General features: G+C 34.9%; 1 protein-coding gene across 6 annotated transcripts in view; it reads left to right on the top strand.

Annotated features, from left to right (window-relative positions):
- Window positions 1-17,880, top strand: part of SSBP2 (single stranded DNA binding protein 2) — a 369,390-nt gene extending 351,510 nt beyond the window's left edge. For all 6 annotated transcript variants that reach the window (XM_051992898.1, XM_051992901.1, XM_051992881.1 and 3 more), the window contains 2 exons: window positions 871-969; window positions 13,208-17,880. In XM_051992898.1, coding sequence (XP_051848858.1) covers window positions 871-969; window positions 13,208-13,237 — 129 coding nt within the window. In that variant the 3' untranslated portion in view covers window positions 13,238-17,880. The remainder of the gene's footprint in view (window positions 1-870; window positions 970-13,207) is intronic.
- Window positions 17,881-19,773: the final 1,893 nt, after the last annotated feature.

The raw sequence follows: 19,773 nt of genomic DNA, 5'->3' as shown, positions 1-19,773 counted from the left end.
TAGATAAAAGTAAGAGTTTAACCAAAAGGTAAAAATCGGCACATGGAGTGCATTCTGTATCATCTTTTGATAGTGAAGATGTCATTTCCTAACAAAACAAAAAAAAAATTGTTGCAATTCTGAGACAATAGACACAAATTAAACACAACATGCAATAATTTACTGCTATTTCAACATTTTATTATCCTGCTAAGGTGAGACATGTCATTTTATTTCATAAAATAATAAAGTAAATCTCTTTATGCAAGATAAAAAAATGCTCCAATTAGCTTTTAACCCCTGAGTTTCACATTTTATTTCAAATGATACATAGACAACAAATTCTTAAATTCTAAAGTATTTCCTTTTGTGGTCAACTACTACAGTTCACTCTCTGTTTTTCTTTATGCATCACATAAAGAGAAAAGTTGTTGAAATGGTGTTGCTATGCAAAATTTAATGTAGTATTAAAGGAACATGCTCATTAAAACAGTGACCTTTTAAGTTTGATTAGTAAAATTACCAAGGGCAGTTATTTCTCTATTATGCCTCATCAGTAGGTAGGTCCTCTTCATAGTTCCCCTGCTGAGAATGTGGTTTAAAATCTTCAGGATATTAGGAAGTCTGTGATCTAAATGTGGAGAGTTGAGTAATTATTTCTGAAAAGAGGAGAAAAGAAAGTTGTGGTGTGTGCTATTTTTTCATTTGGGAAAATACTTGTGTTTGCGAAGATTTAAAAAAAAAAAAAAATGAACTACTACCCATGCTAGAGGGCTGAGATTAGAAACATAGGTAGGTGTGTCTCCTGAGGCATTGATGTTCTAGAGTCATTTGTGAGATAGTGAAATCAAAATCTTCAACAATGTCTTATTTTATATATCTTGTTTATAGAATTCTCCCAACAATATGAGCCTGAGTAACCAACCTGGCACTCCAAGGGATGATGGTGAAATGGGGGGAAATTTCTTAAATCCTTTTCAGAGTGAGAGTGTAAGTATATATATTTTTTGTTATATTATCATTCAACCATTAGATTCTGAAATAGGAAAAGTGCATATATCCATTGTTTCTCTTTATTCAGCACTGTGCTAAATACTAGGGATACAAAGAAAGCAAATTGTAGTTGGATGAAGCAAAGGGCAGACAAAATAAAGTGATATCTCAGTAATTTTTAAGTAACTTGCCATAAGAAATTTGTGTTCTACTCTATTCTTTCAATTTTCTTTCTTCTATTCATTTTTTTTCATTTTTAAAATCCTGAACACAAGACCCAAAAAGTAAGCATTTGTACATACAAAGCAAAAGATAAAAAGAGGGGTCGTTTATGAAAATATGAATCTCTTTTTGATACTTCTTTCTTGTTAAAAAAAGAGTATAATAAATTCAACATGTTATTTCAAAGCTGTCTTACTTGTCTGTTCTTTCTTCTAAACTTCCTTCTGTTTTCTTTTGTGTGTTTAAAAAAATATATTTCCATGATACTCTTTTTCTTTTCCTTATGTTAATATTGCTTTTGGTAATCCTACTCTGCAAATCCCATTCCCATTTGTAAATAGGGGGAAATCCTTTGTAATAAAAAAGCTGAGTAAAGCAAAACAAACTCTCACAGTGGTCATCTTTGAAAATGTATGTCTTATTGTGTTTTTTGAGTTTCTCTGTAAAGAGGTTAGTTATGTCCTTTGTGTTTAGCCATTTCTTTGATATGTTCTCCCCCTTTCCTCATCTCATATCACTCATATACTTCTTTTACTCCCTCTTCATTTTCCCATCTCACATGATAAAGTAACTTTACTCCATACCAAGGTTAACTCCTATACCTATTCAAAAAACCCACTTCCACCCTTCTTCCTCCAAGAGATTGCTCCATATGTCATCCTCATTCTATCACTTAGGTTCAGTCTCTCTTTCTATCAGCTAATTGTTCTATCTACAAACATGCTTATATCTCTGTCATGGTGAAAAGACCTAAGAAAGAGAAGAAAGAAAAGAGAAGAGAAGGGAAGAGAAGGAAAGAAAAGTGGGGGAGAAAGAAAGGAAAGAGAAAAGAGAGGAAAGGAAAGAGGAGAAGAGGCAAGGAAAGGACAGGAGAGGATTCTTCTTGACTCTGAAGCCTTTGATACTGTGGATCATCCTCTTGTTGGTATGTTCGTCTCTAGATTTTCAGAACACTGTTCTTTCTTGGTTTTTATCTTACCTGTTAAATCACTCCTTTATCTCCTTTGCTGGATCTTTATCCAGGTCATGTCCTGTAACAGGAGATGTCCAGAGGCTTCTGTGCTGGCCACTCTTCTCTTTTCCCTGTATACTACACTTGTTGATCATCAGTTCCCATGCTAATAAGTAATTAACGATTCAGTCCAGTAAACATTTATTAAGTGTTCTAGGAATACTGGTAATAAAAGGACAGTCTCTGCCCTCAAATACCTTACAATCTAAAGGGGAGACAGCACACAAAATGAGGCAGGAAAGGGAGGGAAAAAGGAAGTAGCATTATGTTTTCTGGAGTTGAAACCCGGCTGGGTCAGTCGATGCAAATGGAGTAATCTGAGAGTCCACTTTCTGCCTTCTACAAAGTAAAGAACTGGGAGGAATTTGCTCTTTTGCCCAGCAGGCTTAGGGGGAGATGGAGTTAGTCAAGGCTGCAATCAGTCAAGACTTGAATTAGCAGTATGGTGGTGCCTTTAGAAGGGCTGAGCTTATTCTGGAAAGAGATCTTGTTCCCTAGAGTTGAAACCAGGTAGGGCAGCAGATGCAAAGTGAATTACTGTCTCTGGACTGATGATTCTCAAATGTAGTTGTCCTACCTTGACCTTTCGGTTGACCACCAGTTTTATGTTGCAACTTCCTTTCCTTTCAAACTTCTGGAACTAGATGTCCACTAAATATCTTAAACTTAACATGTTCAAATCTTTCTTCTTAAACCCTCCTCCTTCCTGTTACTAGAGAGGGTTACATCTTCCTTTCACTCCTATAGTCTCACATTCTAGAAGTCATGCTGGCTCCTCACTATCTCCTACCACACATACGCAATCTATCACAATATGTTAACTTTATGTATGTTGTTGACTCCTACTGAAATAATTTTTTAAACAATTAATCAACAAGGTCTGTTTATTTCACCTTTGTAACATCTCTCGAACATGATCCCTTTTCTCCTCTGACATTGCCATTCTGATGTAGGCCTAGATTATTACAATAATCCATTACAATAATATAATATAATAAAAAGCATGTTGGTAAGTCTATCTGTCTCAGATCTCTCGTAACTTTAATCTATCCTCCATTTAGTGGGTAATTTTCCTAAAGCGTATACCCTCCCAACCCCCTCTGTCACTCAGTTAACTTCACTGGTTCCCTATTACCTCAAGGATCAGTAAGAATGTGTTCTGTTTGGCATTCAGTCTCTTAATATCTAGTTTCTTCATAATCTAGTTTCTTTCTAGGTATTCTTCACTGATTTCTTTGCTCTATCACAAATAAGGCTCTATGAATTCTCTCGGGCTGTCCCCCATGCTTGGAATGCTGTCCTTCTGCCATAGCAACTACTGCTTCCTTTAAGTTAAAGCCCTACCTTGTACAGAAGCCTTCCCCAACCCCTTTTAATTCTAGGGCCTTGCCTTAGATAATTATTTCCGAATTCCTTTTCATGGCTTGTTTGTATGTAGTTGTTTGCTTTTTGTCTTCCCTGTATGTTGGGAGCTCCTTGGGGGCCAGAACAGCCATTTGTCCTTTTTTTTTTATCCCCAGTGCTTTGCATAGTGCCTGTCACTTGGTACTTAAGGAATGTTTTTTGATTGTAGAGTTTTCTATCAAAATAATTTGTTTGCCTGAGCTTGACTTTTCTAATGGACTTCCTTTCCAGTTGCCTAGAGACAACTCTCAAGGACTTTTTTGTGCTGCTTTAGATTAAGTTCAAGCTTTGCCTCTGACATATTGGTTGCATAACCATGGAAAAGCCACAGGGACCCTTGGCAACTCTCTTAGATGATGATTTATAGGCATATGATGAGCTCCATTAGTTTAGGGAATTTAACAATAGTAGGCATTTATTTAGCATTTATAAGAGTCCTAAGTGCTTCACAAATGGTATCTCATTTGGTCCTCACAACAATTTTAGGGGCTTTTATTATCCCCATTTCATGGTTTAAAAAACTGAGGCAAATAGAGATTAAGTAACTCACTTAAATACTTACCTAGTTAGAGGTCACATTTTAAATTAAGTTTTCCTGACTCTAGGTCTGTGTCTTTATCTATAACACTTATCCATATAATGAGTTCCTCATTTAATAAAATTATAAATCGAAACCAAAAAAAAATCCAAGAGGCATTATTACAGAGCCCCTGACGATGTTGGAGAAGGGAAAGACCATGATTAAGTCAGTCTTTTAGTAATATCACTTTGAAGATAGATAGATGGGAGAGGGAGAAGATTAGAAAGAAGGAGAACAATTTAGGAAATTATTATTATAGTGTTCTTTGTGAGAGGTGATAAGGGCTTAAACTTGAGCTAGGGAACGGATAATTCTCAGGTGTGTGGTGGAGATAGCATTAAAAAAAAAAAAAAAAAAACTCAGCAGTTTGGGGAAGGGGCTAATGTAGATGGTAGGACCAGGATGACTCCAAGGTTGGAAGGATAGGATCACAAGTTTGGAGGAGGTAATATCAGTTCCATTTTGGATATGTTGATTTTGAGTTGGCTATGGGACACACAAGTACGCAAACCTCACAGAGAGTTAGTAATGAAGGACTAGCATTTAAGAGAAAAATTACCACTACATATATAGCATATCTCTGAACCCTGAAGCCACAGTTAGGTGAAGAGGCCACCAAAGGGACAAAGTTCAAAGGAGGAAGTCTCAGGATAGAGCCCTTAGGGACATTTACTAAGTAGATTAAGGAAAGAGAGTGATCCATAGGTGAAGGCAGAGGATAAATGACCAGACAAATAGTGGCAAAGGCTACAGTGCAGCTTAGTAAAAAAGAGATTGGAGAAAAAGACATTAGATTTAGCTTTTAAGAGATATATGATAAACTTGCTATTTCAGTTGAGTGATGATGTTGGAAACTAAGATTGCAAGGGATTAATGAAAGATCGACCAGTAAGGAAATGAATATAGATGACTTTTTAGAAGGTTAATAACTATGAAAGGAGAAGAGATATAAGACAGTGTCTTGAAGGCTTGAAACCAGGTCAAGTGAAGGTATTTTAAAGATTGTATAGACCTGAACATGTCTGTTGGCAGCAAGAAAAGCTCTAGTGAATAAAACCAAGATATCAAGTGAGAGAAAGAAAGAGGATGATCCTGGAGAGAATGGAAACCAAGGACTTAAGTGGAAGGTTGGTTTTGATAAGGTTGACAAAGAAAAAAGCTTCATTTCCATAGACTGGAGCAAAAGAAAAGTTAGAGAATGATGAAGAGTTTTCAGGTTGCAATGTAGGAAAAAAGAAGAAACTTGAGAAATAACTTGTATTTTCTTAGTAGGAAATGATATCAAAGAATAAATGTGATATGGGAAATTTGAGGAGAGATAGGTCCAGAATAGCCACTGATGGAAACATGATAAAGAATCTGCAAGGGAAGAGTAACAAGGCTGATTGTTATACAGCCCCAGCCCATTTGAGATTACATAATGTAAATGTATAGATAACAATCCATTTAACATACTTACTTATGTTGCTGTTTTCTGTATCATCTGAGTAAAAATAGAGATGGCTACTGGTGTGAACAATCTAGGCTCAGGAGAGTCAAGGCAACCAGAAATTAAGCAGGAGGGCAGAGATTAAATATATGTGAATTAACTCAGCAAAATTAAGATTGTGCAGGGATTGTGCACAGAGAAAACAGGTTAGAAGAATTAGATATCCTAAAAGGATGAAGAAAAGGTTTAGGAGTGAAAGAGAGGAAGAAGTGAGAGGATGCTTTGATTGGAGAGAAATTTTAGAGTTCTTCTGAATCATGAAAATAGATTGTACTAGACCATCACTGCTTCAGTTTTTGAAAATTAACTAGTCTGAAGATGAAGATGAAGAGGAAATATTAAATGACCAAAAAAAAAAGTAATTTGCTTTACATAGAATTATGGGACCCTTTTTTCAAATCACAGCTCTTCCATTGGTTGGATGCATGGCCTCAGTAGGCTAACCAGATGTTACATAGTCTTCCATAGTTTCTTCCACTAAGGCTCATCCTCTGCTAACAAGGAAAGTATTGGTATTACAAAAGAACTAAAGAAATACAAAGATTTTCCCAGAAATCATTTGGGTATAGAGATTGATTCCCTTTGGAGTCGTGATCTAGTTATTACCTTTCCTCTAGCAAGGGATCCCCTCCAACTTCTATCTTCCCCTACTGCTCTGCTAAGGATGAATCAACATTTTCTCTTTCTCTCTAGCTTGCTTTTGTTCTTCATCACTGTACACAGTTTCTAAGTTCATGTAATTTCTCAGGAAAAAATTGGTTTTTTTATGCAACAGGAGGGTAAGATTTCTGATCCTCTCTTATTTTTTCTGGGCATTCCTCTTTTCTTGGCACTTTCCACTAGTTGATAGGCCTATCAAATGCCATTCATATCTTCAGATGAATACCACTTATTCTTCCTAGCCATTCAGATGGCAAGGGAGAAGGAAGGGAAAAAGAATCTAGTCTTACCCTCCTTGTATATGCAATGAAAGAAAAGAAAGCAAGGTAAGTCTTCCACTTCTCCCAAAATACAAGCAAAGAAATCTCTAAGTTGCCAGACCAATGTATATAGTTTGCAAGAGCAGCAACCTTGTTTGTAACCTTTTCTCATCAAGTCCATAAAAGAAGACAAAAAGATAGGATTACCTTTAAGGCATGAACAGTTCTTTTCAACTTCATATCATCCTTGCCTTCCTGCTTCTTTATCAGGAAAGATTACCATCATGTCAACCACCAAAGTTGCCATTTCCATTGTGAACACCATTGGCTTTCTTTTGATTTTGATTTTAATTTTTTTTTTATTTTTAGTTCCAAATTTTCCCCTCCACCCTTTTTCCTATTCATTGAGAAGGCAAGAAATATTATAGCATTATATATGTGCATTCCTGAAAAACATTATTTCCACATTGTATTGTAAGAACAAAGCAGGAAGTTCAGAGACTATCAATAATCATTCCTGGAAGTGGAGAGCATTTTTCATCATGAGTCCTTTGAAATTGTCATGAAGCATTGTGTTGATCAGAGTTGCCAGATCTTTCCCGGTTGATTATCATTTCAATATTTTCTTTCTTTCTTTCTTTCTTTCCTTTCTTTCTTTCTTTCTTTCTTTCTTTCTTTCTTTCTTTCTTTCTTTCTTTCTTTTTCTTTCTTTCTTTCTTTCTTTCTTTCTTTCTTTCTTTCTTTCTTTCTTTCTTTCTTCTTCCTTCCTTCCTTCCTTCCTTCCTTCCTTCCTTCTTCCTTCCTTCCTTCCTTTCTCTCTCTCTCAGTTGGGGTTAAGAAATTTACCTAGGGTCTCTTAGCTAGGAAGTGTTAAGTATCTGAGGGCAGATTTGAACTCAGGTTCTCCTAATTTCAGGGCTAGTGCTCTATTCATTGTTCCATCTGTCTGCCACTATTATTATGGCATACTTCAATTTGCCATTAGCTCACATAATTCTTGCTAGCTTTTTCTGAAACCAGTCCCTTCATCATTTCTTATAGCATAACAGTTTTCCATCACAATTTAATACAACATTTTAGCCATTCCCCAATAAATAGGTGTCCCCTCAATTCCCAATTGTTCCCAATTCTTTGCCACCACGAAAAAATTGCTGTAAATATTTTTGCACGTATGGATCCTTTTTATGTTGTTTCTTTGAGATACAGATCTGGAAGTGGTCTTGCTTGGTCAAATGATATGCACCATATTATAGATCATGTCATGGTCATCTTACATTTCTGTTTGGATCTCAATTGGGTAGAAAGTAGGAATGGCTTGGGATGAGAGAAATAACAAGAGAAAAACAACCAAAAACCCCTAATGATTTAAAAAAATAAAAAAGCCAGCCTATTCCACTAAGTTTCAGTGCAATCAAAGCAAAGAAGGAATTGTTTTACATGAAGCTTTCATAAAGAGAATGTTTTCCAGTGTAAAAAATATGCAAATTTTATTTTCTTTGCACAGACAACTTAAAGACACACATTTTTGGAACAATCTACCCTCTCAGGATTATGACACTACTTATCTTAGAATAATTATATTAAACTATCAAAGAAATGGGACTTCCTAGCTCAGAAACTCTAAGTCAGCATACTTTGCAAAAAAGAAAGGGAGCCACTGCCAAGGCTCTTTTATTTTTTCTTCCTTTTTTTTTTTTTTCCAAAGAAAGAATTATAAAGACCTTTCAGAAGCAAAGATGCCCCCTTAATATACATATTCCCCTAAATTTAGATTTATCTTTGGAAATGCTTCTTTAAAAGCTTTGCTGCCAAAAGAAACTTTTTAATGATTTGGGTGAAAAAATATTTTGGTTTATTTCATTAACTAGTCTTAACAGAACTGTTTTATCTCACAAAGATCTGCTGAACAAACATGATAGTAAATCTGAGTTTTTAAATAGAGATTTCTACTGTAGTGCATAGGAGCTATGATTCTGTTCCCCTTACTTCAAGCTGTTGTCAAGAAATCATCATATACCTGTTTAACTTGACCATTAAAAGACTAAACCTTTAAAATTGCTGAATTTCATTTTATTTCCTAGAGTGAAATATACTGGCACACATATGCTCTCTCTTTTTTTATGGAAAAAATAAAATGTCATTTAGATGCTTAGACATACAAATTTAATAAGATTCAACATGTTTTTGTAATATATCAGCAGGAATTTACACACTTTATTTCGACTTTTAAGTGTTTTCTCTGTTGGATATCATAAGAACATGGAGTAGATAAAAAAGAGAAAAATAAACATAATGCATTCAAAGTTTAAAAGGTATATTATCTAGTTCATTAATAGAAACTGATGGAAAATATTTCTTTTAAAAAAGTAAAATTAGTTATTGTATATAAAAGCAAATAATAAGCATTTATCAAATTCCTACTATGTGCAAGGTACCTGTGAGATGCTTCCTGCCCTCCAGGAATTTTATATTCTCCCAAAATTGTGCAACATTCATGGATGAATATAGAGTAAATCACAAAATCAATATAGAGTAATTGTGGCAGGCACTAACTGGGACAATCTGAAGAGGCTTTATGGAGGACATGATACTCAAAAAGGAGCTAGCGTAAGGGCAGCAATAAAAAGAGAGCATGAGAGATGGAATATCCTGGAGTTCAGTTGTTTTTCAATCATAGTTGACTTTTCATGACCTCATTTGGAGTTTTCTTGGCAAAAATACTAGAGTGATTTGCCATTTTATACTCCTGTTCATTTTACAGATGAAGAAACTGAGGCAAAAATAGTTAAGTTACTTGTTCAGAGTCACACAGCTAATAAGTGTCTGAGGCCATATTGAACTTAGAAAGAGAGTTACTCCTAGTTCCAGGCTTGGAGCTCTATTCCCCTGTGCCACCTAGCTGCCCATTCTGGAGTAATAAGCCAGTTTCTCTGAAACTAGAATGAATACTAAGGAACAAAGTGTTATTTCAGAATGATAAGCCAGAGCCAGACTGAAAGGCTTGAAATTGTCTGAGAATTCTGCATTGCCTGGTGGCAAAGAGCTTAGTGTATCTATACACATATATGGGACATAGTTTCAGCGTTATATTTGATAATGCTTTGAAGTAAAATCAAGGTTATTTAGTTCTAAATAACCAAATAGTAGTGCTGCCAACAGATTTACAAGAGTCATTTTATCTTCCATTTGAGGGGAAACAACCTCACAGATAGTCTTGGAACAGAGCCTCCTGATAGCACAAACATTTCAGTAAGTCATTTCATTGAGACAGCACTACAATAGAAACATTACAATGTAATATCAGTATAATACACCATGAATATTTTATGTCTCTCTATATGATACTCTGCTTAACACCTGCCCTCCCTTTACTGCTAGAAAAGAAAAAGACAGTCTCTTTCCCCTTTCATTTCTTGCTCCTTTTTGAAAGATGAGTAACAATGTCAGAAATTCCAAATCATTTGTTCCGTTGGCAGTGCCCCACCCCCATTTTCCCATAAATTCTGTGACTTCTCCCAGAATCTAAGAGCTACAATAAAAGTTACATATTCAGAAAGGCAGCATGAGATGAATAGTTTGCTGCCATAGAAGTGAAAATTGCATATTGCTGATCTAGATAATGACATAATAGACAGAATCTAGTTTATTGCACCAAATGCATTTAAAGTGACATTTGCAGTTATTCAGACTATTCAGAAATTAAATTTTATTAGATGCTTCTAATTTCTCAGTATTTTAATGTTCTTAGCTGATGCTTTATTTCCCTGTATCCAACACTCATCTTTTCTAATGTTCTGCCATTGTTATCCATTTTGTTTCTTCCTTGGACAAATCCAGCTCTCAGGCTCCAAATCAGTCTGACAGTATACATCAGTCTTTGTGATTTGCACAAGACTGCCCAAATATCAGTTTTTAATTTTAATACATGGATCTTATCACAATTCGTATCAGTGATTGATACCATAATCGCTCTCAGCTTTCTGCTTTCTTTCCATATTGTTAAGGACAGGTAATATTTAAGTTGATAAAATAACTTCTCAAATGTTTATCTCAGTAAATCTTTTTTTTAAGTGTCTCCCATTATAAATGTAAAAGATCAAAGCATTGTTAGCAAATTCATGAGTTATTCTCTCCATGTTTCAAGTAAACAAGCTAATTGTTGAGAGGCTGTAATTTGATTACAAGTTATTAGTGACCATTAATAAATGAAATTATTCTTACATTTTACAAACATTTAAATTCCACAGATCTTTCAAGAAATCAAGATTGGTTCACTTCAGCTTTTAGAACTAAAGTGAGATTAGAAGGGTGATAAATTTTACAGGTGTTCTTTCTTGCTATAGCTTCAATTCCATCTATAACTGAGATGTGTGCACATCTATTTTTAAACACACTTAAAAAGAATCAAATTGATATTAGAAATCTTTCAAGTTCCAAATGAAAGCAATAGTATTTTCTTTAAACACACTTCTTACTGTTTTAATATTTGAAGTAGACTATTCCTTTAGCACTGTAAAAAAAACCATTTTGATATGTGATCATGAAATGAGGTGGTATGTTTAATTAAATATGCTAATTGTAAATTAAATAGGATCTCCTTATTTCCTGATCATTTTAAAAAATATTCTTAAAGTGACTGTCCTTTGCCATCTTAGTAAGCATAGAATGCCAGATATTTAGTCTCTGGTAACTGACAATTTTATAATATTTTAGGATCATTAGGAGTATTGCTATCTCATGGTAAAATAGTATAGATATAAAATGAGTATATCGAATCTCTTCTCTGAAAGTTTCCCTTAAAAAAAAATCAGATATAAGTTTGTCATTTTCCTTTCTATCTCAAAAATGAAGTACCAGCAAAGATAATCCAGCCAATTGAAGCTTCTGGTTAGTTGAGCTCTAGCTATAATTGAATTTATGTTATGTTCCTAAAATTATCATTTTTATCTGTAAGAATCTATGTTATGTACCATGTGAATATATGAGCTATACACCCTTCAGCCAAGAGCCTAAACAAACTGCAAGTTGTTCAACCTGGAGATTTTGAATTCTAGTTAACATTTCCCCACTACCACCCTGTGGTTAGAAAAGGGAATGAATTCTCTGCCAGAAAACCAATCCCTCTTTATTTTTTCTCTTTCCCTGTTGTGCCTCTTTTTTGTCTAATGGGGTCTAACATAGAGAAGTCATCTTCACAACACAACTTTATATCAACATTAGGAAATTTCAGAATATGAATTATATAAGTTTGAGGTAAATTACAAAATGACCAACATGACCCAGTTGGATCAGAATATATTTAGAACATTATATGATCCTTTCCAGGCTTTTAATGCCCTCCTTCCTATTCGTAGACCACAGTCACCCTGCCTTCAGGAAATCAGCTATTCCTACTAGATCATGATTTCACTGTTTATTCAAGGCCAAAGTTCTTTGAGCCCATCTTCTGGTCTTTGGAGGAACAATGTTCTTTCCCTATCCTGGCCATTATAGGGTAGTAGATAGAATGGATGCTAAATTTCTATAATCACTTTTTTTGTGGGGAAAGAAGATTAATTTGTACCAATTTTTCTAACTGGTAATTTGGTAGACCAGAAGATAAAGCTTTCAGAAACTCAGGAATATGGACTCATTTAGTGATTACAGTGCAATAAAAAAAAATTGACATTCAATAATTATTCTATTTTACTATACTATTTTCTACCCATATTCTTGAATAGATTATGAGAGAGAATGTGTGTGTGTGTGTGTGTGTGTGTGTGTGTGTGTGTGTGTGTGTGTGTGTGAGATACAGTAACACTGTTGGCTCCTAGACATAAAAAGGTGACAAAAAGAAAGCTGTCTTTCAATACTCTCAACCATGAACTTTGAAAAGGTCTCTTCCACAATTACTAATCTGGATCCATCAAGGTGCCTTGCTGGCTGTCTGATCCAATTCCTTCATTTTATAGATGAAAAAACTGAGACCCAAGCCTAGATTCTAATACCGGTTCTATGACTCCAGGGTTGAGCTCTTTAAAGTATATCACATAAGTTAATAATAATAATAAAATATGTAGCATTTACTGTGTGCCCAAGTACTGTACTGTGTACTTTACAATTACCTTATGTGATTTTCACAACAACCCCACCAGGGTAGATACTATTATATTATCCCCATTTTACAGATGAAGAAACTGGGTCAAACAGATTTGCCCAGGATTACATAGCTAGTATGTGTCCGAGGTTGGTCTTGAACACAGATCTTCCTGACTCCAAGCTTAGCACTCTATCCACTTTACCATTTGGGTGCCATTAGGATGCATTATGGAGCTAGGTAATGTATACCTTTCCTGGCTTAAAGAGGAAAAGAAAAGTGGTAGATTATTTAAAAAAAAAAAAAACACTAAAATGGTTATATATTAAAAAAAAAAAAAAAAACAGGCCAGGTCTATTTTAACTAACTTGCTGTTTTTATAGTCTTAGAGAGAGGTTTGGCTTTTCAAGGTTAAACTCATAAACTTGAAAAAAGAAAACAGGATGTCCAGTAACTCTTGCAGCCCCCGAAAAGCATGTTAGTGGTCTGAGCAAGTCCTGATGTAACACTATGGATTCCTCTTTTCTTTCAGTATTCCCCGAGCATGACAATGAGTGTGTGATCCATTTCCAAGCCTCCTCTGACAACAACAGTGAGTCAGCCTTCTTCACAGAACTACTACGGAAGAAAATTATTCATCACCGTGTACAGTTTAACAAACAAAAGGATCTCAGTCACAACCAAACCAACTCTATTTTTTTTCCTGCTCTCTCCTTTATTTCGTGAAGAAAGCAGGTCCAAACGTGATTCAAACAACTGTACGGAGTGGCATTAAAAATTGCCCTAAATTGAACTGCAAATAATTATCTGTGTATGTATATTTGTGGGACAATGAATGTACTGTATATGTGTATGTTATATAGACATATACATGCACACATACATACATGTATCCACAGGACATTGTAAAATAATTATCACATGACATCTTAAGTAGAAATAAGTAGGGACTTTTATTCCGTCTTTTTTCACGTTTACATTTTAATTATTAAAAGTTACTTTTCCCTCCCCCTGAACTATTTTGTGCTGTGTATATCACTGCTTTATATAAGTTATTTTTTAAGGTGAATTCAGATGTTATGGTTTTGTAAATGTCTGCGATCATGGATAGGAATAAAATTGCTTATTTGAGAGCTTTCATTAAATGGTGTCTGATGCAAGTTATCCTGTGAATCACAAACTGTGCTGTCTCAAGAAATAGAAGAAAGCTTGTCTGATTTTTATGTCAAAATCTACTGATTTCTCACTTACTTTTGGTGAAATCTTTTTGTACTTTGCCTTTAGGGGAAAAAAGTGATTTTAAATAAGGCCTAATGCAGTACATTTCTGCACTTTCGGGCTACAATGAAGTTTTCAAATTTACCTTAGTTTATACAAGAAACTACCATTTCCTCCAGTTTTACAGTACAGCAATAAAGCGGAAGTTTTCCCCTGTTCAGGAACATATTTTTTTTGCTTACCAAAATCAGCCAAGAAGGGAGAGCTAGGACATTTCCTTTAACATGTTGTCATTTCTTACCAGAAATACAAGAGTGAGACCTTTATTCATACCATGAAATTTATCCAGATTGATTGAAGGTATTACATTAGGCCTATGGGTTTGAAGCAAATGGGTTGGAAGCATGACTTTCTATCAAAGGCATAAAATAATTTCACCAGTCTTGGAGAACCACTCTCTTCTTCTCCCCGTTGATTTTTTAAACTAGCAGAAATGATGGATTATTGAACCTTTCTAGACATACCATTTCACAGGTAGGATTCTTCTGTGATCCACCCAAATGTATTGGGCTGATAAAAATATTGCTTTCATCTGGCTAAATCACCATTCTCTGCCAAAGATAACCACAAATTGGTCATTTAAAACAATAGCAACAATTTAACTATGTTGGTAATGAGACAGCATTTTGATAGAATGGAATCAAAACACCAGAATTTGAATCTTGATTCTTCTTCTTACTCCCCATATGAAGTTGGGCAAGTCACTTAAGATCAGAGGATCATAGATTTTAGCAGCTCCCTCTCTGGAACTTGGTCTCCTCATCTACAAAGTGAAGGGGTCCCTCTAAGGTCCCTATCAGCTTGTGATCCTATGTGAGTACCATGTTCTGTGGTATTCTTGCTTTGTTGGACTTATTAGGAAAAAATCCTCTGGAGAGATGCCCGGCAGCTTTTAGCTACAGCAGAGGGTGAAGATGGTCTCACCTTAATTTCTGAAACAAAAGCGAGTCATAGATCACCCTGTCAAAATCGTGATATAGAATATTCATCAGTGGCCATTCAGCAACTGTAGTTCCAAACTCAGGAGACTGTGAGAAGAGATTGTTTTATCTTAGGTGAGGAGAATCTTCTGTGTTTTGCAGAAAAGCCCCTACAATCTTTAATAGTTTTTTTAGGCAGATTATTTCTAGATTCTGGTCCTAGATGAGTTATTTCTCTCAAATCCTTAATGATTTATTCCTCAAAAAAATAAAGATTTTTCCTGTGTCTGCTGGGGATGCAAGTTAGAGCTAACTGTTCAGTGAAGAAAGGAGCTGAATTAAATTTATAGTACAGATTTAAACTGTAATAAAATGAGTCACCATGAATCACAGGGAGCTCAGGAGATAAGAGCACAGGCCTGCACAGCAAGGAGCAGCCCCAAAGCCTCGAGCTGCAGAAGCCTTCTTTTTTCACACAAGACATCCACCTCAAATTTATCTTAGTCAGTTGGAAAGTATCTTAAAGAAGACAGTGCACAGATACTGGGCTTTTATCAAAAATGGTCCCAAACCTGCAACTATTTTTCAGAAAAAAAGTGCCAAAATATATTTGGAGAATCCCTTAATTCTTATCTAATCTTATAGTACTGTATTTCAGCCATTTTGTTGACTACTTTCCCCATTTTTAAATTTTTGAATTTTTTTTTCATTATTTGACAAAAAAATGACTTTTAGTTTCAGAGAATCTTGAGCCTGATTTAGCTGTTTTTATTTAGATATAATATTAGAATACAAAGAGTACTATTGGCTTCCTTATTTCTAGTCCATGTTTTAAGAAATGCAAAAAAGAGAATTTTCAAAGTATAACACATTTATCATTTTCTTTTTCTCTTTGAGACTTTCATTGACACCAGCCATACAGATTAATACTTTTTAGAAGAAAAAAGGTATCTATTTGGATTGGTTTGGTTTATCTTATGTAAAAATAAGATTATTCAAGAAAGCACAAAAATATAATTTGTGTTCATTAAAAGGTCTTATTCTTCATGGGTCAAAAAATTATGTCTTATTTACAGAAAGAAATAAATATATCTGGGATTTTTTAGGTTCTAATTCATTAAGCCCAGGTCAGTCTTTCCCACTTCTTGCAAAATCCTTCAGCTTTCTACTTGTCCCATTTTTTTCATCTTTCCTCATGTATGAGGTGATCTCAATCCACACATACTTTTTCTGATTATTTTTACACTTTTCTCCTCATATAAATGGTGGCATCAGCATCCCTTGCCTTCCAAATTTATATTACATTGGGGGGGGGGATAGATAAATAAAACACAAAAACAATGTATGAAACATTGTTTTTATTATGTTTTGTATTATTCTAATTTTCTGATTTAAGGCATTTATCAACCCTTTTCAGGATGTAGGCTTAATTCCACCAGAATATTAGTCTTCCTTTTCACAAATTTGCCATAGAGGACAGACTTTGGTATTCCATAGATTTTAGCAATTGGATTACTTGGAATGGTTTTCTGGTTTGAATATAGTATCTTAATTCCAAATTCGAAGACCCAAGATTCAAAGTTTTCTGTTCATTAAAGGACAGCCATACTGATTCTATTGCCCTTGGATAGCATAGCCTCCTGGATACCGAAGAGATCCTCCTCCATTTTCCAGGACTCTTCAGGGTAGCTAAGATCCTGCACAGGTACTCCCCAAATCATTCCATCAGCAAATCTGGAATTATTAGTGTCCAAGTGCAGAAGTTCTTACTTCAGAATGTCTCATAGGAAGTGGCTATAGATAACCATCTAATTCTGTCCACTTTTCCTTCACCCTCCTCATGCCCACAAACTATAGAACATATATCTGGACATGAACATTTTCCTTGAAGAAATAAGATACTTACCATTACAAAGCCATGAATTTACTTCTATGGCTTTCTAGTCCAGTACTCTATCCTCATCTACAGAAAGACAAATCATTCCAAAATATTTGCCTTTTGAATCTTTATTTTTAAGAAGTTTAAATGTCTACTGCTTATAACACTCTGGTTTTTCTAGCGACAAAACTTAGAAATAAATCTTGATTCTTTTTTCTGTGAACGAAAGTGGAATTATAGAGTACATTAGATCGTGGTCATTTAGCTTTGGAGAGTTTTTAATATGGAGTATATATCCTATATATGTTTGTATACATGTGGATATACACATGTATAATTATATTGTGTAAGTGTATTTATAAACACATCTAGAAATTCTGACAGTAGCTTTATCTTTTTAGTTGTTTTACTAAGGCTACTATTTTGTACTCTTCAAAGACCAGCAGTGATAAGTGAAGAAGTAGTTCAGACAGCTCTGAAAAGTATAGGGAACTTACTGAAAGTTGAAGAAAATCATTCTGAATAAATCCACAAAATAGATTCGTAGCTCACATGATGAGAGGAACTTTTGTAATAACTGATTTTTCTGTTCCTTTGTAATCAATATAATAGAATTTCAACCAGCACTACATAGTAAATGCAAACAATTACCTTTGCTAACATTTCAATGAAAATGCATCATGAAAGAAATATAGGGAGTGAATCTGATTCAATGTTATCAGCTAGTTTTGTACTACTCGAAGTATATTCATCTACTGCGTTCATTTTTTCTTTGGGGAAGGGCAGAGTGGGAATAGGAAGAGATCTGTTATTAGTGTGGAGTGTTTTGTTCTGCTGCATTGAGTCAGATTCTTTTCTTAAAATATATTTTTATATTACTTTTATGTCTGAAAAGAACATTTTTCCAAAGGTATTTAAGGGGAAAAAGTTAATGGAATGTAAATCAATATAGCTTTGTAGGACTCATCATTATTGACACAATTATTTTCAGTTATCACTATCTAACATTTATTAGGTATCCTAAGAAGAGTCAACAAGCATTTATTAAGCACCTAAAATGTGGCAGGCAGTGTGCTAAGCTCTGAGGATCCAAAGAAAAGCAAAAAAAAAAAAAAAACACAAAAACCAGCCTCTGCTCTCAAGATCAAAGTCTAATGGAGGAGATCATTCATTCCTGCTGGTCATTATCCCTATTCCTTTTTTTTTTTTAATATCTTTTTATTGATAGAACGCATGCCAGGGTAATTTTTTACAGCATTATCCCTTGCATTCATTTCTGTCCCGATTTTTCCCCTCCCTCCCTCCACCCCTTCCCCCAGATGGCAAGAGTCCTTTACATGTTGAATAGGTTACAGTATATCCTGGATACAATATACGTGTGCAGAACCGAACATTTTCTTGTTGCATAGGGAGAATTGAATTCAGAAGGTATAAATAACCCGGGAAGAAAAACAAAAATGCAAGCAGTTTATATTCATTTCCCAGTGTTCTTTCTCTGGGTGTAGCTGCTTCTGTCCATCTTTGATCAATTAAGGCTCTCTTTATCGAAGAGATCTACTTCCATCAGAATACATCCTCAAACAGTATCGTTGTTGAGGTATATAATGATCTCCTGGTTCTGCTCATTTCACTCAGCATCAGTTCATGTAAGTCTGACCAGTCCTCTCTGTATTCATCCTGCTGGTCATTTCTTACAGAACAATAATATTCCATAACATTCATATACCACAATTTACTCAACCATTCTCCAATTGATGGACATCCTTTCATTTTCCAGCTTCTAGCCACTACAAACAGGGCTGCCACAAACATTTTGGCACATACAGGTCCCTTTCCTTTCTTTAGTATCTCTTTGGGGTATAAGCCCAGTAGAAACACTGCTGGATCAAAGGGTATGCACAGTTTGCATTATCCCTATTCCTAACTACTGCATTTAATTAGAGAGCTTGCATTTAATTAATGTGAAAAAATTTGGGGGTCAAAATTGGTTCCCACTTTGTTTAGAAATGCAATATTTTCCATCCCCAGATCTCATAAAACAGGATTTTAGGAATTATAATCAAAATGCACATTTTGAATGATGTTAAATCTGAGGACAAACAGCAGATGAACTGAATTCTGCTTCCCATTTTAATCTGTCTTTTAAAATCTTTGAAGTTTTTTGAGAGATGCCATACTCAGCACTGGAGATATAAAACACAGTCGATTTCATCCTTTGGATTTTTTTTTGTCTTTCTTTTTTGTTTCTCCCTCTTTTCCTCAGATATTTTTGGAAAAAGAGGAAACGTGTATGTGTGTGAATGAGTATGTGTGTTATTTCCTTTATATGGGATCATGTATAGATTTAGAACTGGAAGGGATCTCATCATATTTTTTCATCTGTAAAATGTGGAAACTGGGGATAAGTAACTTGTACATAATTTTCCCCTCTTAGAATGCCTGCTTCTCTGCAGAAGTAAGAACTATTTTTTAAAATAAATAAAAGTGCTGGGGTACTTCCTAATCATAACCTTCAATTTTATTTCCAAAGCTGGGGGTGGTGCTGAGGGAAGCTGGAGAGGGAACGCTGGTGATGCCTTCCAAGAGTTTGCCTCACTTTGTGGCAATTTTAACAACATGATCCCGCCTCCTCTCTACTTTCATTTTCAAAGTACAATATAGGCTAACCAGGGATACCTCATTGAGTAAATACATTTACATCTTTATGCTTAGTGAGGGTAAGCTTACTCATTTTAATCGACTCTGCATTAGGCCTTGAATTTGGAAGTCCTGCATCTGAAGGAAGGTAAGATTTCAGTCTCCATGATCTTTTAATCCATAATGTCCTTGTTGCTAATTGCCACAAATTAAAAACCTTTATTACAATTATACTTGTTTGGGGAGAGGGGAAATGTAGCATGAGCATTTGTAAATAGACAACTGAATGGTATTATTGCCCCTTATCAGCAGCTTTCTTAATTTGATCATAATCTGTAAATAGAATTCAAAATAATGACCTATAGATGAAAAACATCATTGATA

This window comes from Antechinus flavipes, chromosome 1 (assembly GCF_016432865.1).
Source record: "Antechinus flavipes isolate AdamAnt ecotype Samford, QLD, Australia chromosome 1, AdamAnt_v2, whole genome shotgun sequence".
NCBI lineage: Eukaryota > Metazoa > Chordata > Mammalia > Dasyuromorphia > Dasyuridae > Antechinus > Antechinus flavipes.
Note: the sequence above shows the minus strand (reverse complement) of the source record. Positions and strands in the feature narration are given on the sequence as shown.